This window comes from Tachypleus tridentatus, chromosome 13, assembly GCF_004210375.1.
Source record: "Tachypleus tridentatus isolate NWPU-2018 chromosome 13, ASM421037v1, whole genome shotgun sequence".
In the NCBI taxonomy this organism is placed as follows: domain Eukaryota; kingdom Metazoa; phylum Arthropoda; class Merostomata; order Xiphosura; family Limulidae; genus Tachypleus; species Tachypleus tridentatus.
This window is the reverse complement of record NC_134837.1, coordinates 71,209,924-71,232,703: the sequence shown is the minus strand read 5'-3', so window position 1 is coordinate 71,232,703 and position 22,780 is coordinate 71,209,924. Positions and strand designations below refer to the sequence as shown.

General features: G+C 34.3%; 2 protein-coding genes across 10 annotated transcripts in view; one reads left to right on the top strand and one right to left on the bottom strand.

Moving 5' to 3' along the window:
• Nucleotides 1-8,380: 8,380 nt before the first annotated feature.
• On the bottom strand, nt 8,381-14,629 carry LOC143238002 (uncharacterized). Its single transcript, XM_076477865.1, has 2 exons — nt 14,182-14,629; nt 8,381-9,325 (listed from the first exon to the last, which is right to left on the bottom strand). The coding sequence occupies exons 1-2, from the start codon at nt 14,627-14,629 to the stop codon at nt 8,577-8,579; spliced, it is 1,197 nt and encodes a 398-aa protein (XP_076333980.1). The 3' UTR covers nt 8,381-8,576.
• LOC143238003 (uncharacterized) overlaps nt 14,463-22,780 on the top strand; it is a 42,416-nt gene continuing 34,098 nt past the window's right edge. Inside the window, exons 1-2 of one of the 9 annotated variants that reach the window (XM_076477866.1) lie at nt 14,720-14,913; nt 18,009-18,165. In XM_076477866.1, the coding sequence (XP_076333981.1) occupies nt 14,720-14,913; nt 18,009-18,165 (351 nt within the window). Of the gene's footprint in view, nt 14,914-16,141; nt 16,796-18,008; nt 18,166-19,225; nt 19,511-22,780 lie in introns of those variants that run through there. The other 8 variants (XM_076477867.1, XR_013020370.1, XR_013020376.1 and 5 more) reach the window with 8 other exon arrangements.

Here is a 22,780-nt window from a genome sequence, read left to right as displayed (position 1 = left end):
AACTTTAGTGGTTCCATATAAATCTATTATTTTATAATTTTTCAAAACATGTTATTACAACTTGTTCTCACGTATATATTTTCTCGTCCATAACAAAACATTTGTTCTTCAAATCTGTTGTATCGGTATGTGTGTGTAAACGTACTGTTGTAACGTTTTTCACTCATTAAATGATTCTTTTAAATTATCTGGTGAACATAAAACTTCAAATTACAGTCACAAGGATATAAAAAAATTAGTTTACTTCCTTTTTAAATGTTTCCCAAAGCTTCAACACTTTTACACTTCTACGTATAGTTTTTTTTGTTACCTATTAATTGGAAGGGTGTGAACGCCTTTACCAAGCTGATGAAAACACGTAAGACTTGTTATAGGACATTACTGTTAGGCCTATTATATTTTCAACACCGCATTCTGTATCTAGTTCCTCAGGGATATTAAGGAATTAGAATATTATTTCAACCACACTATGCTTGCCGTATCCATTACGCTATGTAACACAAATTTTGTTTCTGGATAGTGCGTTATTTCTTAATTGCTTATGTTGTAAAAGTACAGAAAATGGCCATTATTACGTTCAAACTTTGCTTTTGTGACCTGGATAATGAAATTTAGAAATTAACCTATTTTCTATGTAAAAACTGGCAAATTTGTGCATTTTTATTTACATAAGGTCTGGATAAAACAACATATGAATTAAGATTTACATGTACTTATACTAAAGTTATACAAAAATGTTTAGAAGTGAATAGTTTTTCGAGATTTGCGACTGTAATGTAAATCACTCTCACGTATCAGTCCCCAAATATAGTCAGTCTCCCATCATGTTTTCGTTATACGTTCCCAGGTCACAAAAGCAAAGTTTGAAGAGAAAAATAAGTCTTTTTCATTTACTTTAGACATAAGCAATTGGGAAATAACACTTTCTGCCCAGGAACAAGAAAAAGTAAAAATTTTGTTACATAATGTTATCATTAACATTCCCAAATATTCTAGGACTAACTTGTTTCTAATCTGATGTCCTTTCTTATCAATATCCAAAGTACAGCATTAAAGTTAACGTTTTCAATAGTATCTAAGTCTTGTTAGCACCACCGAGTAGTAATGGCTGGCTTTGAGCGGTCAGTATTTTACACAAACATTTATGTATGAAAATATCTGGATATTTTCGAATATCAGTAATTTTTTAAAGATAATTCTTTAACAAAAACTCTTTCAATATTTTTATACATTTTTTTGCATCGTGTAAATTCTGTTTATCTTGATTGCTCAATTACTTTTTTCGACGAATCTCTTGTTTTTCTAAGCCACAATTAATCACTATATTGTCTCGAGATTGTCGCCGCATTTTACTTTTTCAAACTGATTTAATTTCTACTCTGCTCCAGATGTTCTATTTGTAGATTGTTTTACTCCTGATCAATATTTGATTATTTATTTTCTTTGTTTAAGTCCTTCAGTGACGTTTCTCGAGGAAGTGTACTTACATTTGGCATATGAAGGAGTCACAAAAACAATTTGTGTCTTATAACAGTTTGTTTGTTTGTTTGTTTTGGAATTTCGCACAAAGCTACTCGAGGGCTATCTGTGCTAGCCGTCCCTAATTTAGCAGCGTAAGACTAGAGGGAAGGCAGCTAGTCATCACCACCCACCGCCAACTCTTGGGCTACTCTTTTACCAACGAATAGTGGGATTGACCGTCACATTATAACGCCCCCCACGGCTGAAAAGGCGAGCATATTTGGTGCGACTGGGGTTCGAACCCGCGACCCTCAGGTTACGAGTCAAACGCCTTAACCCACCTGGTCATGCCGGGCCATTCTAATAAAGTGATATTGTCGAAACATTATTTAATTATTTGATATGCCTAATTTTGCATCATATGTTCAAGTATTCACTGTTTGATGAATTTTTTTTTGCTGTTTTTATTATGATAACAATATTTTTTAATCAAGTACGGTTTCTGTGGCGTTTAAAACTTTGGCCATTCTTTCAAACAAAAAACGAAAATGATATGCTGTTGGCTATTAAACTTAGCAGGTAATATACCCAGGGAATCAAACCCAGACATGGGTCGCTGTGAAAGGTTGAGACATATAAATGTAATCTATGATTATCCAGGAACAATACCCGTGTGTAAAACCTTGCTAACAAGCTACCGTGAATCGGTTATTGAGCTCAGAATGAATGACCTTTCAGCACATGAATATTTTAAGAAAAAGTCGATAACGTTTTTTACCATCACTTGTTTTTTTGTATTTCTCTAATAAACCAAAACAAATTTAAATTGTGTTTTGTGTGTGTGAAAATATGACTTCATAAAACCTTCTAACAAAGAGAAACATAATTTGTATTGGTGATGTCGAGAAAACCCACTTGTAGAGAAATATATATGTAAAAACAGCTCATTTGGGTTGAGAAAATATTTTACGTAGAGGAGCGAACAACGTTTCGACTTTCTTCGGTCATCGTCAGGTTCACAAAAAAAGAAAGAGGTAACTGACCGGAAGCTGACCACATGTTTGAAAAGGGGTTGTGTAACTGAGTGTCGGAATGTAGAGGGCAGTGTTAGATGTTTGAATATATAATTTTATATTATTTATTTTATTATTTTTAATATAGATATAAAGGTGTTCCTTTGTATTTGTTTATTTTGGGTTTAAGTTGCTGTATAATTAAGGCTTCTTTAAATTTTGCGTTTGTTTCTTTATTTAGTATTTGAGTGTTTTCTATGGTTGTATTATGTTTATTTAACTTGCAGTGTTCGAAAACGTGTGAAGGTGACTTTTTATGTTCTTTCCATTTTTCTACTTGTTTCTCCAATATAGAAGTCGTGGCAGTTATCACATTTTATTTTATAAATAATGTTGGTGTGGTGTTTGTCAGTGTAGTTTTTACATAGTATAGACCTCAGTTTTGTGTCTGGTTTTTGAAATAATTTGGTATTAACTGGAATGTCATATTTTGTTACTAGTTTTTGCTAAATGTTGGTTATTTTTCTGCTGATGTCGGGAATATATGGTATGCAGCAGTTTATGGTTTCGTGATTTTTTGATTCGTGAGATATATTTGCTTTTGTTGGTTGATTTTGCTTTCTGTCAAGGTGTGTGCGTATTATATTTTCTACGGTTTGTGGAGGAAACTTATTGATGTTGACGAAGTATTGTTTTATTTTGTCTAATTCATCGTTAATTTTATCTGGTGAGCATAGTCTTATGGCTGTGTTTATTTGGTTTCTTAGTATGTTGAGTTTTTGTTTTGTTTCATGTGCTTATTCCCAAGGAATGTATAGTCCAGTATGGGTGATTGTTCGGTAGATTTCTGTTTTAAATTGTGTGTCGGTTCTTGTAATTTTGAGGTTACGAAATGATATTTGATTGTTTTCTTCCTGTTCACGTGGAAGTTAATTTTGGGATGTATAGAGTTAATGTGATTGAAAAAATTTAGTGTTTGTTCTGTAGATATGAATCCCACAACCGTGTCATCTACATATCTGTATCAGTATAGTGGTGGATGTAATGCTGTGTTAATTGCTTGTGTTTCAACTTGTGTCATAAAAATATTGGCTAGAACTGGTGATACTGGGTTGCCCATGCTTAGGCCATTTGTTTGTATATGGTTGTGGTTGTTGAACATGAAGTTTGTCTTCATCGTGGTGAATTCTATGAGGTTTGCTAATTGGTTGCTGGGAATGTCTATAGATGGGATAGGGTCTCGGATATAAAGTTCTAAGGCTATCTTGCAGGCTTCAGTGGTTGGAACTTCTGTAAAGAGGGATATAACATCGAAACTGGCCATTAAGGCTTTATGATTAAGTTGATTTAGATTAGACTTGAAATTAAAAGGCTTTGATGAATGAGCTAGCTTTGGAGAATGTCCATGCTATGTATTTACCAAGATTGTAATTAAACGATTCATATGTGGACATTATTTGTCGTAATGGACAATCTGGTTTATGAGGTTTGGGGATGCCGTATATTTGTGGTGTGCGTGAGTCGGTTTTACGTAGGTAGGAATAAAGTGTTTGTGAAATTGTGTTGGCTTTTTTAATTTTTAGTAGTATTTTGTTTAGTTGCGTCTCGTGTGTCTTTGTTGGATTTGTGTGTATTGGTTTAAATTTGTTCGTGTCTGATAGGATGTTCTTCATTTTTTGGATGTATTCATTCGTGTTCATTATGACTATAGCGTTACCTTTATCTGCTTGTAGAATTTTTATGTTTTTGTCTTGTTTTAGGTTTTTAATGGAATTAATGTCTCTTTTTGTAAGATTGTTTTTTAGCTTTCTGTTTTGTGAAATTATGTTGATGGTTTTGTGAAGAAATTCTTTAAAAAATTGTTTAAGATGTTGTTTTTTGGTGTTTATGGAAAATATAAATTTTTAATTTTACCTGGGAAGTTTGGCTGTTGGATGTCAATAAAATTATCTAAGTTGTTTTCTTTCTGTTGGTTGTTTTTAGTTGTTTTCTTGTTTTTGTTTTCTGTAGAAAGTGTCACAAGTCTCCTGGCTAGATCTTCTAAACATGTTTTGATTTCTATGGTTGGAATGTACCTAGGTGCTTTTGCGAAGTTAAGTCCTTTGTTATGTAGATGTATCTCGTCTGTGTTTAATTGTCGGTCGGATCTGTTAATTCTGAGGTTAGTCAACGGTTTGTCGTGATGTCTTTTCTGTTGTTTGCATCTTAGTTTTTCTAGTTTTTCGTTGTGGCAGATCTTTTTGTGTCTGTCATTCTTAGTGTTGATTTGGTTTATGTTTCGTTGTATAAGTCCGTAAATCTCTGGTTTAATGCAGCATGCCAGTTGATGGTCTTGGTTCATTTTTTTGTTTTTGTAAGTCATGTAATTCTTTGTATTTCGTGTTCAACATGGCTTTAAGTAGTTTTTTCTGTACATTTTGAATAATGTTTGTGTATTTATTAAAATTTTTTGATAGTTTTACATTTACAAAATTAGGGGTTAGTTGTTCTTTTCTACATTGTTGAATGAAACAGGTGCCATTTCTTCTATTGATAATTCTTTGGTTTAAATTTCTTAGTTTCTTAACGATCATATGAGCGTGTACTGCATACCATATATTCCCGACATCAGCAGAAAAATAACCAACATTTGGCAAAAACTAGTAACAAAATATGACATTGCAGTTAATACCAAATTATTTTAAAAACCAGACACAAAACTGAGGTCTATACTATGTAAAAACTACACTGACAAACACCACACCAACATTATTTATAAAATACAATGTGATAACTGCCACGACTTCAATATTGGAGAAACAAGTAGAAAAATGGAAACCAGATTCAAAGTACATAAAAAGTCACCTTCACACGTTTTCGAAGACTGCAAGTTAAATAAACACAACACAACCATAGAAAACACTCAAATACTAAATGAAGAAACAAACATAAACAAACGCAAAATTAAAGAAGCCTTACTTATACAACAACTTAAACCCAAAATAAACAGATACAAAGGAACACCTTTATTCCTATATTAAAAGTAATAAAATGAATAATATAAAATTATATATTCAAACATCTAACACCGCCCTCTACATTCCGACACTCAGTTACACAACCCCTTTTCAAACATATGGTCAGCTTCCGATCAGTTACTTCTTTCTTTCTTTGTGAACCTGACGATGACCGAAGAAGATCGAAACGTTGTTCGCTCCTTTACGTAAAATATTTTCTCAGCCCAAACAAGCCGTTTTTACACATATAACTTGTATTGGTTTTCTAAGCACCAGTTTCAGAGATCATCAGACGTTCAAAAGGTGTTGTTCGAGAAAATGGGGTAAAAACATGGTGCTGGAACTTTAATATTTCAAACTGATAAGATGGTGAGCGGTAGGTAAATATAACATTTGTAAGCTAAACTATACTGTTATGTTAGAGAAATAATAGTTTGAAAGTGTGCATTTTGTTCTTGTTTTTGTCAACTAATGAAGAAAGACGATGAGTGAGTTAGCTAAGCAGAAATTAAAGAAAGTTTGTCACTTCAATCTGAAAAGAAATGAAAGCCAAATGTTGCAGAAACAGTTTTTGACAAATGTATAGTACGTTATTCAATAGCAAGTACAGCCGTGGTATCAACTATGACGGCTTGCAAAGACAAATGATTTCACAAATTGTTTCAATTATGTAGTAAAACTAGAAAAGTTCATGTATGTTCCTGATATTTATTCTGAATTTATGTAATATCATTGCATTAAAACGGATTTTCTAATAATATTTTATTAAACATATTGCATGACGTCAATCTAGTAAAAGTCATTTAATTCAAAACGATCTAAGAAAATAGTCCTTGTTAAATTTTAAGATTAATAAAGACGTCTATGACAATTTTACATTATCATATATCCCATCTGTATCCGTTGTAACAGGTTTACTGCTGTGTATTTATTTTAATATCTGCGTTTGTTTCAGTTTGATGCATGTGACGTATATTGTTGGATGTATATTGCGCAAGTCCCGCCTGTTCTATACATTTGTATAAGATCCTCGAGAGTGAGAATCAACAATATATGTTTCCCGAAAACCCTAGAATATCTTCGAATGTTGTTGAACGTTCGAGAATCTTGCTTAATCAGTATAAAAGCTAGGCGAGACAATAATAAAATATTTTGGTCGTTTCAGTCAGTATACTATAAGCCCCGGGAGCTATAATTATTATTATGCTTAATGCTAAATGCTTATTAATCTGAAAACAGCACATATTTCACCAGGAATATTTATAGATTTTAAACATTACAAATTTCAGTGAATTAACTTTGGATATTAATATTTCTACGAAGATATTAAATATCTTCATTGGTAAAAAGTAAGATTGTAAACCACGTTAGGCCAAACAAGAATAAAGCTATCTAGCATTCCCGTCAAGTGGAGTATATGTGTGTATCAACATAGAAGCAATCTGCGCCTCGTAGACCTAGACTGTCGATAAAATATTCAGTTTCAGACGAGATAGAAGACGAAATATCGTTTGAGAGTTTGTAAACTTTTTGTATATAAATAATTATTTGTATTAACTATTTGTAATAACCGTTATTGTAAATTGTATTCTTGTTTGTATATTAGAATATATTTATGTTAAAAAAAAATTGTGTGTATTAATCTTGTCAGCAAATATTATAAATTTGATACATATTGACATTCAATTAACTTAACTTTTAAATGAAAATTCAAATTTCCGGCTATTTGAAATCTTAATAAGTAGCCTACGTAACAACGTCAAGGCCCGGCATGGCCAGGTGGTTAAAGGACTCAACTCGTAATCTGAGGGTTGCGGATTCGAATCCCCGTTACACCAAACAAGCTCGCCCTTTCAACCGTGGGGGCGTTATAAGTTCGGTCAGTCCCACTATTCGTTGGCAAAAGAGTAGCCCAAGAGTTGGCGGTGGGTTGCCATGACTACCTGCCTTCCATCTAGCCTTACACTGCTACATTAGGGTCGGATAGCGCAGATAGTCCTTGTGTAGCTTTACGGGAAGTTCAAAACAAACAAAAATCAAAGTTAGGATGTCCGCACGTAAATAGAGCATATTATTACTTTTAAAATACATAAATACAAGTTATTTGCTGTAAATTTTTTATCCGTGATTTCCTGAAAAAAAATATTTTATTTGTAAGAAAATAAACTTATTTTTGCAGAAAATACTCTGATTGGCAGTAAATGTTTTATGGTTATATAACTGTTAATTCCCGAAATCGAAGTAAAATGAATTATATCAGTCAAATTACAACTACTTAACTATAAATAGTTGACAGTAGAAGTTAAATATTTTAACCCCAATAAAGGCAAAAGATGGATATCATCACTATGACTATTAATTAAAAAGTATATTTATACCAAGACGTTTATTAACAGTCTTCGTGTTAGGAGTGTTATTTTACTTATTACAGATACGTATTTTTATGTTTCAATGTTAACTGAAACCTCGAGACCTGGAAAAGTAATGAAACCAATAGGCCTAATGTTAGCGATAAAAAAATACACTGAACATCAAGGTTTTTTGTTATTATTCTTTCATCTAACAACATATTCAATCATGTCGGCGACGATTGGTACTTAACAACGTTAATGCCCTCTGACGGCCAAGTAGCAGTCAGAATTAGAGTAATTATTTGTAAGTATCACTGTTATTCGCCCTGTTGGTAACAATCTTGTTTGTATTTACTGTGACTGAATTAAAGACTGTTAAATATAATAAACATGGACTCTAGATGGACGATGAAGTAAAAAAATCCATGAATTTTTAAATTGGAACATTGTAAGCTCTTGATATTTTGGTTTAGAATAATTATTGTGTATTGTGGTTAAGGCACATTTTGTATGTTGTTAAATTGATAGTATTTGCAATAAACAAGTTTAAAATAGCACATACGCTGGTAATAATTACATGTTTATTAGCGGTACCAAATGTACATCTGAAATGTTACAACTATATACTATAATATACATATGCTCTAATTTATCTTACATTTTATTTCATGATTTACAAAAAACAACATAAAACAATGAAAATAAAAAACAACGACAAATCAACGAATACAATCAATGACCAGAATGTGAAAAGTTCAACTAATAGTGTTGTGTTTAAGGACTGTTATATCTTTCACTTCTTCAGAAACTATGTGCAACTCTTGAATATCTTCCGATGGCCGGGTATTTTTTCGTAAGGAATCACACCCAAACAGTTCTTTTTCAAGTTTCATTTTTTGTAACGAAAGCACCTCTTCCTGTAGTTCAAACACGTGTTCTAACTTTCTCTTACGTAATTGCGCAGTTCTTTCTTCGAGGTCCAAAATCCTCATTCGAGTTTCATGTTCTTTTTTAACCATTTCCATCATCTGATCGCTCCACGAAACAATTTTTAGGTTTTCGACACTGGCATTTAGAACTTGTTGAAATTGTGTGTCCGCATAATGTGTTGTCGTTAACCCTTGACAACTCTTTTCGTTACCACTTTCTAATGTAGAAGAATTATATATTGGAATATTTACTGAATTCAGTTCTTTCTTCGCTCTTTTGGGAGACAAAGAGTTGATAGTTACCATATTATTTGTTTCTGCTGACTTAGTATGTAAATTCGAAAGTGTGTTCATTAAAAAATCGTTTTTCAGGAGATCTGATGAATTCGATACGGCACACGATGAAACATTAATTGAAGGCTCAACATCTTCTGATCCAAAATCAGTAGTTTCGACGGGAGGTAAAGAACTCGGTACCTCTGTGGCGCCATCTACATCAATTATGCAAGTTATTTCATTGTCAAGCAGAGTTTCGGGGATAATATTCGCCTCCACAACAACTTTTTTATCTTCCACTATAAAAAGAAAAAAAGAGGACAGTGAGGTAGTTTATAATTAAACACAAAATGTATTCTATTTCCAAGACAGTGAATTACGAAACAGTTTAATGTTCATTAAAAAAAGATCGAACGAAACACATTCGATCTCTATAGCTTCGTCTATAATAGTTTAGAGCGTGGAACTTCTGTCAGATGAATTGGTTACCAAACTCGAAACAATTGAATCAAATATCATACTAACATTCATGAACACAGAACCTGACAGATCCGTTACCTACTATAATATTTTATATTTGTATTGCTTAAAACAGAACCTTACATATCCGCCAGTAATGAGTATGTGGAATCTTATAAATAGTACAAAATAGTTTAAATTTATTCAAGTAGTGTAAAATTTACTGTGCATCACCTAATAGAATATCTTAAACGTGTGTCACATTGTATAAACAATTTTCCATGCGTGTCACATAATACATAATATTGTATACTCATGACCTAGCATAATATTTAACAAAGGCACCACCCAGTTAAAAATCTTGTATATTCATGGCCAAGTATAGGATTTTACGTACATGTTACTTAATACAAAACATTAAATAACCACCAGCTAAGATAAAATTGTATAAACGTATTACCTAATACATATTGTCGGCACTCCATCTCGTATAAGATTTTACACACTCGTTACTTAATGGAAAAATCTAATGAATGTATTACTAGTATAAATCCTGCAAGTACATTACCTCCTATCAGATTTACATATCCATTACGTACTGTAAGATATTATACACCAGTGGAATATTCTGCTTGTTTCTTTTTTAATTTCGCGCATAGCAACACGAAGGCAATCTGAGCGATCAATACCCACCACCAACTCTTGGGCTACTTTTTTATGATTAGTGGAATTGACCATTGGTTTATAATGCCCCTACAACTAAAAGGATGAGCACGTTTGATAGATGGAGATTCAAGCCTGCGACCCCCAGATTAGGAGTCGAGCGCGCCATGCCGGGCTGTAGCATATTTAACGTCGGTCAAATGAGAGCAATGCACCGATGGGCCTTTCATATTGCGGCTCCTTAATTAATTCAAATACATATATTCCTTCAGCTGATCAGTATAGAAGGAGTCTCTGAGAAAATTACACCGCGTAGATTGAAGTGTTAAAAGCGCCACTGTTGCATACGCGTCATGTACTGTAATTCAAAATCGTATATATACATCATTTGCTATGAGATCTGCGATTCACGTGACTGACCTCATAAAATACCTTAGACATTCGCTGTCTAGTATAAGGTCTCACATTTCCGTCACTGATCTATTACAAAATCTCACATATCCATAATCTAATGTCAGATATGGCATTCTAGTCATTGACCCAGTAAAAAAATCTTGTGATTTATAAAACACAGAAACTACCAAAAGTAGAATTTCGCGTACACGCTACCTTCGGTCTAGCATTTACTGCAATATATACATATATTTAGAGAATATTAATACCGATAAAGTTAAGTGAATTAAAACAAAATCAAAATGAAGAACTGCGTTAAAAACAGTAAGTCCAAACCTCTGACTAGTTTGTTATAACCGTAAACAAGCTGAAACAAAAATAAAATAAAAATAATAAACGCTGCACTAATTGAAAGGATCTCAGGGTACAAACTAAAATAAGCTAGGTTTTGGAGGTAACTAAAACTGAAGAAGCAGGACCCACATTGCGATGGGGATACACCGTCTATTAATCTCAACCTCCATTCGCGAGGCTCACATGAAGAAAAATTAAATATTTAATTCATTTTAATTTAATTTTAAAATATTTAATCGTTATTATTATTTTGGATTAAATAATATTTAATTCAATTTAATTTTAAAAGAAATATTTAATTATTATTATTATTTATGAATTTTTTCATGTGAGACTGGCGAACGAAGGTTAAGACTGAGAGACGGTGTCCCTTTCAACTATAGAGAACGCAACTATTTATACATTTGCTTATGCAGAGGGTTTCTAAAATTCAGATCGATATAATCAACTTCGCGTTTTGTGTGTGTGTGTAACGCGGGATGTGCATAAGATCGCGCAAAGTTAACGCAGGTGATCTGACTCCATATGTTAAAACTAGACTATAAATTAGTTTAAATAGCAGTAGATTCGTCCTTAAACAGGTAATTTTAAGTTATTTTCTAAATGGATATTTTACCATTTCAAAAATCAATAATATAATAGTTCCACATCAAATGTAACTGTATACCCACAAGATATACTGAAGTGTAACGAATACTTGATTGAGAGCGATGTCGAGAACATAGTTCAAGTTGCTGTCAGTGTATATTAATAACGAAACATTTACGAAAATTCCTCATTGAACGTTTCGCCAAGTTAAAAATTCTGTGATAAAGTTTCAAATCCTTAAAAGGAAAAATAAAATCGAACATATGAAATTATGATACGACATCAATATTCCTGGTATTAAAGTTCTCCAAGAATTCTATATGAATTAAATATTTGTACTTTTACTGGCTGCTCTATCACGATGCTATAAAAATAATTAAAAATGCATATTAGTTACCAATAAGACCCTTGAAACACTGTTCTAACTACCGACTAGCCCCTTAAAGGAGTGGTTTGGTTTGTTTGAATTTCGCGCAAAGCTCCACAAAGACAATCTGCGCTAGCCATTCCTAATTTAGCAGTGAAAGACTAGAGGGAAGGAAGCTAGTCAGCACCACCTACCACCAACTCTTGAGTTACTCTTTTACCAACAAATGGAGGAATTGCCCGCTACACTATAACGCTAAAAGGGCGAGCTTGTTTGGTGAGACAAGGATTCGAACCCGTGACTCTCAGATTTCAAGTCCAGCTTCCTAACCACTTGGCCATGCTGGGCCCCTTAAAGGAGTGTATTAATTACCGACAATCCTTAAAGAAGTCTACTAATTGCCGATTATACCCTTAGAAGAGTGTACTAACAGCCAACTAGATCTTTAAAGGAATATATTAACTACTGACTATACCAATAAAGGAGTATACTAGCTATCCACTATACCCTAAACCCAATATACTAACTACTGACTAGATCCTTAAAACAGTGTAGTAGTAACCAAATAGACCCTTAAAGGAGTGTACTATCTACTAACTAGATTTTTAAAGGAATATATTAACTTCCGACTATACCCTTAAAGGAGTTTACTAACTTCTGACTAGACCCTTGAAGATACATACTTAGCTTTGGCTAGATCCGTTGTAAAGAGTACTAACTACATAATAGATCTTTACAGGAGAATTACAACTAGTTATTCCTTTTAGGATAACCCATATATACCATCCAAACTAACATTATTACCTTCGCTTTATCCAAGCCTTTAATAACAACCCTATCGATAACACACTTGTTATACAGTGTAATGGAGAAGAATGGGATAAAAATGGAAAATTAATGCATTTTGTTTTTGTATTTTTATGTTATAAAAATATAAAAGGATTACTTCATTTAACGCGAATACAGTTAATTTCTAACGACTAAATTCGGTCAGTTATTGATGTGATTTGACTATATGCTTAAGGGACTAAAATGTAATTTTAAACATAGAAGTAGTCCCTCACGCAGGATGTTTGAAAATAGTGGTCCTAATTTGTGATATCAAAAGCCAACACTTGTGCGAAGTACGGGGGCAATAGAGGGATGTCCTCCAGACAATGTGTAAAAAAAAATAGGTGCGATTAGATTAAATCTAGAAACAATTTCGCATGAATTAAACACTTGCACAGCTCTTCATCCATCCAAAAACCATGGCCAGGTGGTTGAGGCACTCGACTTGTAATCTGAGGGTCGCGGGATCGAATCCCCGTTCCACCAAACATGCTCGCCCTTTCAGCCGTGGAGGCACTAAAATGTTACGGTCAATCCCACTATTCGTTGGTAAATGAGTAGCCCAAGAGTTGGCGGTGGGTGGCGATGACTATCTAGTCTTACACTGTTAAATTAGGGATGGCTAGCGCAGATAGCCCTCGTGTAGCTTTGTGCGAAATTCAAACCAAACCATCCAAAAGCGGCAAATAACATCGAGTAACTGCGCTATAACTATATAAACGCAATTTTTTTACATCACAAAATCTTTTTTAATATTTGTCTTTTTCCTTATCTGTAGCACATATCTCTACACAAAGTCGCTGGGATGAGAGAGACAAAGATAAAAACGAAATTTATCACGTGTATTGGAAAAGAAAAGCTAGTAACCTTTGGCGGTTCATTCCTTAGTTTAAGTGTCACTATCAAAGACAAAACAGTCCTGGCCGTTGTTGTCACTGGCGGCATCAAAACAATTGTGATTATAGTTGATTTTATTGAACACAAAATAGTACTAACCATTATTGTTATTATCATGCCAGTCTTCAAACATGGTTCACTAAAACACCATAACAACTATTTATGCTCGTTTAATTATCTTAAGTGTTTTATTATTATTACTATACGAGAACGGCGTTTCTAAAATTAACAAATAACCCCCACACACACAAACTTTAACAATTTCAGCTTGTTCTTTAGTAAATTATTCAGCTTGAACATAATACGAGTATATTTAGAATCAGAGATTGCAATTTCAAGTTGTATGTCAGCGCCACAAACTTCGGTTCTTATAAGTAATAATGCACGTAGTAGCAGGTGTGAAAGCTAAATATAAAACTTTATACCACTAAGAGTGACTGATAACAAAAGACAGATTATATTTTCAAAAGAAAAAAATATTGTTTTTCTTTCCATAACACATACCCGTACATGACGTTATAGTTTATTTTATCTTGCACCAATCACCAGCGGCCAGACTGATTGACAACTTAGTCTGTCCTGGTTTTTCACTTTATCACCTACCTGACGGCTCGCTCGAAGTCGCATCTTCTGCTACAATTTCTTCATTTAGTTCGTCTTTTCCGCGTAAAAAGTCTAATTTCTGGGATAAAACGGCAGCAATTTTTTCCGCTGGCCAGTTTTTATCTCCAAATGGAGCCTTTATACTGCTCAGTTGTGTAACTTTGGCTGCTTTGGGTTTTTTCGATTTTTCTTTTATTCTTTTCCATAACTCTCGCAACTGCTTTCTGTCTCGCTTAGTTACTCCCGGTAGTGCGTTGAAAGCTGAGGTGATTTTATCCCAAGTTGCCTCCTTGTAGGCTATCATCCATGCGTCGTTATGCCTGTCCTCTATGATGTGCCTGAATTGATCTACAAATAGTAAAAATACACCTTTTTCGTATTCGGAAAAATTCTCGGACCTTTTTCTCACCCTATATTCCTGGGTCTGGCCGAAAAATTCCTCTTCCATAATGGCGGTTGTCACAAGCCATACGATCGACCCAAGTATTAACTATCGCGTGACTACGATACTACGCTCGTCTTGGCTAGCCCACTTCCAATGCGAGGATTTCCTAACGCAGGGCTTAGGCTAGTACGAGTTGTACACGTCATAGTCCTGACGCTAGTATTTTTCGCCATCAGAAAACCTGCGCTTATCGAGGCAGTTTACAATCGTCACCACCAGGAACAGATACAGACGACCTTGCTGGGTAAGCCTGGGTTTCTGCCAAGCTATGAAGACAGGACATGCAGGTTAATTTCATATGTTCTGCCTACTAAGTTTATTTTAATATTGTTAGTGTTATATATTTGTGAAAAATTCATCTCGTCAGTTGACCTTCCCCTAGTAACTAACTTAAGTCTGGTTTAGCATGGCTCATTTTAAACTAAAGTATATAGGGTCATCTTCTGGTGATTGTTGTCTACTATTTAGTGCCAATTGTTCAATCCCCCGCGTTTCTTATTAGCTTTATTTTTCAATTTCACGAGGACCGCAATGTTTTGTATCTTATTACAGATATAACCTTTTAATTTTGGATTAGAGCTAATAGGGCTATGTTATTTGGTAGCTGTGTTGTTTACTGTACGTTTTCTCTAAAGAATTAGAACATCATATAACCCTCTACAATAACTATTCTCAGCTGTTGTCAGAATATTAATGCATGCATCCTAAAACGTTTTACAACAGTGTGACAGAACTTTAAAGTAATATTTTTAAAGAATTATATTTGTTAACGTTAACGTATATAGTATTTAACTTGTAGCAAAAGGAAACGTAATACGCATTTACAGGTTAGTGAACGTGTACAACCTTTAATATAATAAAAGCTTTCATATACATGTTGAAAGTAATTTATTCTCCATGTAAATCCTATTAGTTAGAATTTGAACTCATTTAATAATTTGTGTTCTGTCATTATGAGGAATACATATTTTCAAATTAGAGATCGCTGTTAGCCCTAATGTGATTACTTAGTTAAATAAGCACAGAACCTTCAACATGGTGACCTTTTCTTAAACTGTATTCACTAGTGTCTTTTAAGTATAGTTAGATTTAGTGCATATATCCTCAAAGGTTTATGAAACCTGAACAATTCCAGAATTTATTTTCTATTGCTTAATCAAAAATAGCAGTATCTTTAACAGAAAGTTGTGTATAAGGTGAAAAATATATTAATAATGCATGAAAATACAACATTTTTTAAAACTTTGATTCGTTACAAGTTACCCAAGTTTTCAGCAGTTTGTCCTTATCATCATATGCAGCGTTACTTTCACAGGGTAATAAATAAAATAATGGATATTAAAACCTGTGATGGTATTCCTAAAACCCCTGAAAGTCACGGTGATGAGAACTTATGGACGATCAAATAGATGTACAAGTTTCTTTATAGTATGATGTTTATTATGTATATTTGTGTGGATTGTTTTCTATCTCAACAACACAATGTTAACCTGTTGTAAACATATTCCTTTCCAGTAGTGTAATGCAAGTTGGTTTTCAAGACTCACCATAGAGTGAAACTCGTGTCGATGTGTAATGAAGAATTTGTTTGTTTTGAATTTCGCGCAAAGTTACACAATGGCAGGCAGCTAGTAATCATCATCCACCACCAACACTTGGGCTACTTTTATACCAAAGAACAGTGGGATTGAGTATCAAATTATAATGCCTCACGGCTAAAAGGGCGAGCATGTTTGGTTTGACGGGGATTCGAACCCGCGACCCTCAAGTTACGAGTCGAGCACTCTCACCATCTGGCCTTGCCTGGTGATAACTTTGTCAGAAGTGGCATTCGAATCCATGCCTCCATACGGAGGCTAGAATACACACAGCCACTTTGACAGTAGAAGGAAGAACCTTGAGTGTGGCGCCTTAGTCCGCTCGGCCATTCTGACATGTAGTAGTGAGATAAAGCTGTATATTCATAAAATTAAACCGATAACTATATGTACAGCTATCTCAAATATTAAAGAACAAAAAGAAAACCGAAACGTGTAAAAACTGCAAAATGCAATCTTCGCCCTTCAGTTACACCAGTTAAATTCGTATCTTAGCTCCGTTATTTAAGTTAATTGTACGTCAACTACTTAGTTGTATATTTCAGTGAAACAACATAAATCTGTATTTCAACTTGTGTGTCGTTTGCTCTTGACCCTATAACTCAACTTGTATATCACCTTCTTCATTTAAATAGGCATTTCTACAGTTACTGAAATTACCTTTGATAAATATATCCACATGTTATCAAAGTTAATTCTTATAGTTAGTTTCCAGCTCTGCTTTTCAGTGAATTTTCTCAAATCCTGTTTCAACTAAATGATCTAATCTGTATGTTTTTCAATTAAGTCAGTTTTTAAATATTTAATCAAAAGTTTATTTAGCCGATATCCTAAACTCATCTTTATACGACAAGCATGTTCTTGATATGTAAGTTTATAATCCTGAAATATAAAAAAAAACAACTTTGTTCACAAATTTATAATTAGATTCGTTAACATACTCCCTGAGCAACAAGTAACACGTGTAATAATAACTTTACAACAATGTTCATGTAGAACATTTCAACAGTAAGTACGAAACAAACTATAACAATTATCTTGACGCAACAATCTGTAGACTGTTAAGTGAATGTTTCTTATTGCATAACGGATGCTTTGGCTTTGTAATTTATAAACTAATTTGAAAAGTTGCTGTAATATGTAAGAACGTTTTTATTATTTTTTGTTAAATATTTTGATCAATGTTTCCATTGAACCCTAAATGAATTTTCTCAATATGATAAGCTATGAGGACAAAAGTTAACATGATAAAAACAATAACATTTAAATCGACAGTAATACATTTATTCTTTTTTAATATGAAATACAGGAAAAAAAATAGTATCAACTTTGCTGGCCTCACAGAATCATAAAAAACAAACAAACTTAATAGGTGTGGATGTTGTTGCCAAAATTTCCCACATCTTTTCCACCATTTTGTACCTGCAACCAGATGTGGGAAGGTGGTTACTCGCATGAAAAACAAAATTAATTAAACAAAAACAACAAGAAATAATAGTAATCATTATATCAATGGGAATTTCAGCTCGTTTAATTTTTGTTTCTTTATATTAATTTAACACATTGAAATGAAAAATGCATAAACATTAAAAAATTAAAAATTAAAGAAAGTGCTAGTAAAATTTCATTCTAGTATAATTCGTTTATTTGGCTACTAGTTAGTGGCTTTGAACCATAATGGGAACTGGAATGCCAACTTTAGAAGGTAAATTTATTTAACTTACCCCCAAATGGTAGTACCGTATTTTTCTTATTTTCAGTTAATTTTTTATTCTTCACTTTAGAGAACAGTCACCTTCCCACAACTGTCTGCAGGCAGTGAAGGGTGATGGAGATGTGGGACGTTGTGGGCTTGAGCAGCCACATCTCGCTCTCCTAATTTCTATTCTATATCTCTTGCTGCTCCTTTATTTTATTTCTTTATGTGAGACTGGCGAATAGAAGTAAAGACTAATAGACGGTGTATCCCCACCGTAACGTGCGCCCTACTTGAATAGTCGCCTCCAAAACCTAGGGTATGTTTTATATTCCACATTAAAGCTTGTACCCTGGGATCTTTATAATTATTGCAGGGTTTTTGTTTATTTTTTTGTTTCGACTTGTTTTTAAGTTATAACAAACTGATATAATTAGTCAAAAGTTTGAATTTACTGTTTTTAACACACAAACATATATATATGCATACCCATATTATTGTAGGTTATTATTATTATATATGTATATTTTATAACTGAGTGGTTTGTACTGCTTTTGCTAGAGAACGTTTTTAGACGTCACGTGATGAGCGCGTGGAAATAATGCCTAGATTTTTCTTAAGTATTGAAAACCGTGTTTTCCGATGGGACAGTGGTAGGATTATAGACTTGTAACGCCAGAGCCATTGAGGCTTCACTGTAAAAGCAAACAGAAAACGATACAAAAACACAAGCAAGACCAGCGTTATTGATTGAATAGTCTGCTACACTAGCAGATTTGTTATTAAGTGAGCGAGTTTGTCAGTCAATTTGCTTTAGTTATGAATTTCTTTTCTGCGCCAAAACGTGAATTTCAGTGAAGAAAATATGACGAAGAGACCTATTTGATTTGATATTCCCGCTGCAACAGACTAGATTCCCTGAATTCACGGTTCCTCGGTACTGCTTGGAATAGCAAAGTAAATAAATTAGGCCTCATGCAGTAACAGAACATAAGTTTAATTTTGATGTATAATAATACAGGGTGTTCGTTCTTCATCACTAGTAGCAACTCGAAGGGTAATTTAAGCCTCTACATCATCTTTTCTTCAGTTACGTTAACTTTTTGACGAATAAAAGAATTTCACGAATGATTAAGCAACCATTTAATTCGCTGATTAATAACGGATATTAAATATATATCACATGCCCAAGCATCTAAGCTATTTTAGTTATAAGTGGCTAGTAAAAGACTATGCATTAGCACTAAACAAGTCGGATTTTCTAATATTTAAATTACTTGAATATCAAATTTGTATTTCGAACAGAAAACAGAGATACGAAAAGTACTGTAGATAGGAGAGAATTAACACGCAAGTACTGGACCTCAAAACAATTTAATCTAGCCTTGCAATCAAAGATGCAAACTCGCGCCCTCTATGAGTTGGCGATATGTGCAGACTCACTGCTCACATTACTCGTTGTAAGGACGATGGAAAGCGACGATTCAAGTGTTTCGCATTACGTGTGAAGTTCGACCTATCTTTAGTACGTGAAATCGTGTGAGAATCCAATTTGTAGTCGAATAAATAAAACGCTTTTGTTTTCAATAAGTGGACTGGATCTTGCATTATTTTGTAGTGACTCTTACAAAACATTCTACACCCACCATAAAAACTGTCACAACAGTATAGTAATAAATATTCATAATTGTCTCTACGGTAAGATGTTTGCATTCTGTTCCAGCAAGTTGTTTATCTCGACGTTTGGGGTAACTTACGTTTGTAGACATGATGTCGAGATGAATCGGGTGTTGTTACCTACAGAGAAACTTCGTCATACATTACAAAAATAATGTGTTGTTTTTACGACTGTGAAAGTAGTTTTAAGCTACTGAATTACCCAAAAGTTAAAACGATGTTCACGTTTAACACATAAAGCTTAAACTCGCACAACTTCTTGATATCACGTACTTCTTATTAATATTGCATTTCGTAAACGAGCTACAGTATGAACTTAGCTCACGATGACACCTAGTTAGTCTTCAAACTAATTGTGTTTCCAACTTTAAGTGAGAAAAACAAAAACTAAACAGGCTCGGGAGCTGCGGTACAATATAAGTACTGGGTATTTGAAATCATTAAAGAAATAATATATAGGCAAGCAAGATTAATGTGATACAAAGAAAGTAGTTTTCTGCAAACGTCTTTCAGAGATAATCTCATCACTTTCATATGCACCAGTTCCCTGCTGTACTAGGAATTAGTTCTGCAACTACTCTCCAGCCCCGGCATGGCCAGGTGGTTAAAGCACTCGACTCGTAATTCGCGGGTTCGAATCCCTGTCACACCAAACATGCTTGTCCTTTCAGCCGTGGGGGCGTTATAATGTTTCGGTCAATCCCACTTTTCGTTCGTAAAAGAGTTGGCGGTGGGTGCTGACGACTAGCTGCTTTCCCCCTAGTCTTACACTGCTAAATTAGGGACAGCTAGAGCAGATAGCTGTCGTAGAGCTTTGCGCGAAATTCAAAAACCAAACCAAACTACTCTCAACCTACTGTATACATTTCAAAAGACATCCACCTAATCTAGCAATTTCAGACAGCATAAGGTTTGGTTTGTTTTGAATTTCACTCAAAGCTATATGAGAGATATCTGCGCTAGCCGTCCAAATTCAGCAGTGTAAGACTAAAGGAAAGGCAGCTAGTTATCACCACTCACTGCCAACTTTCAAGCTACTCTTTGCCAACAAATAGTGGGATTGACCGTCACAATATAACGCCCCACAGCTTAAAGAGCGAGCATGTTTGGTGTGACGGGGATTCGAACCCGCAACCCTCGGATTGTGAGTTGAATGTCTTAACCACCTGGCCAGACCAGGCCCACACTCTTTGCATCACAAGTTTTAAATCTCAGTTTTAGCATTGTAAACATGCAACCTTACAGTTGAACTACTGAAGAGCAAGGAATTAAAACATTAAAAGTACTTTTTGACCATGTTATGTGTTGAAAGTTGATTAGGTTCAGTTGTTAGTTTCAAGTCAAGCCTGAAAGAGATTTGTTTGTCTGTTTGTTTTTGAATTTCACACAAAGCTACTCGAGGGCTATCTGTGCTAGCCATCCCTAATTTAGCAGTGTAAGACTAGAGGGAAGGCAGCTAGTCATCACCACCCACTGCCAACTCTTGGGCTACTCTTTTACCAATGAATAGTGGGATTGACCGTAATGTTATAATGCCCCCATGGGTGAAAGGGCAAGCATGACAGGGATGCGAACCCGCGACCCTCAGATTACGAGTCGCACGCCTTAACACGCTTGGCCATGCCGGGCCACCTGAAAGAGAAGGGAAAATTTGATAAGGGGCATATCACGTTTCTCATCATATTATATTAAAATGGAAATATTAAAATTGTCTTCATTACTCTTTTTCTATGCAGTTTTGATGTAAAACATGGAACAAAAACCATTGAATTTTTGTTTGTTTGTAGTTAAGTACAGAGCTATACAATGGGTTATATGTGCTGTACCACAGTTATCGAAATTTAGTTTTTAGCATTATAACCTTCTGGACTTGTTGCTGTGCAAGTTTTGTTTTAGTTGCGTTTGCTGAGCTGAGTAGTAGATAGTATCTACTTTACCAACAGGAAAGTTTGAGGACGTTGTATATTAACATAAAAATGGAGAAATAACTGCAGTATTTTTTTGGTTAGTTGAACGGATGTTGCAGGAATATGTACAATCACGTAATGACGTTATCTGCAAAACTACTATGGTTAACTTAACATATTTTAAGTTTAATATCAAAGTACTCAAATACGGTACATTTGATCGAGCCTGTGATCTTGGAATGTTTAGTGTTCTTTACGGTGTATTCTCACTGTTATCTAAATATGTATTTTACAGTTTAATCTGTGTAGCCTTGAAAAGGAGTTTTCTTCTTCAGTTAATGTTTAAACAAAATATTCAACCTAAACAACATAATCATGGCTAAAGTTCAGAACTCATTTATACTGTAATGTGATGCAAACCATGAACCTTCTGATCTAAGGTACGGTCAAGAATATATTGGGAACACTACTCAAATCAGAGTGAAGTGCCAAATTTGGAGGTAGGTATTTCATGTTTATTGGCACAAAGCTACTAGGCTGTTTGTGCCAAACAAGATGTAGTATACTATAATGGTATATGGAAATTAAGGTAAAAATATTTAAAATTAAGACCTGCCAGGAAGACTGAAGCATTAAGTTCAAACTTGCTGTCAGTCACATGAAGTTGGCCTTTCCAGTCCTGGGTTTAAGTCAAAATAAAAATTAAAATGTGTAAAAGAAATCATGCTTAAACAGTGTATAGTCCAATAAAAATCCTAAATTAAGTTTAAAAAGACTAATAGTTCTTAAAAATGTAAAAACATGAGTGAGGCAGCCAGAGCCACCTATGACATTAGCTAATGTCAAGGGCAAACCTACCTTAAAAATATGTTTAAAATGGTGGTGGCGTTCTTGGTTATAACGACGGCATGATAATATGTATTATTGTGACCCGAGTGCCACACAGATCACACACCAGTGTATTAGTACCAGATAAAAGGAAGTGGTGAATTAAAAAACTGTGACCAATGGGTAGCTGAGCCAAAACAAGTTTCTCCCTTTGATCTTTACAGAAACAGGATGGCCAAAGAGCTAAAGAAGGCTGATTTGAAAAAACTTATTATTTCGCTACTCACTCCAGGTCGACTGCCAACTAGTGTACAGTTGGGTTTTGATAACTGGACCATAGTCTATGAATGACAAGTGTGACTTTCAGAACACAGCCCTGAGGGACTCCTAGTTCCTGTGGGAAAAAACTGGAAAATGTTGAGTCTACGCCGACTTGGAATCGGCAGTT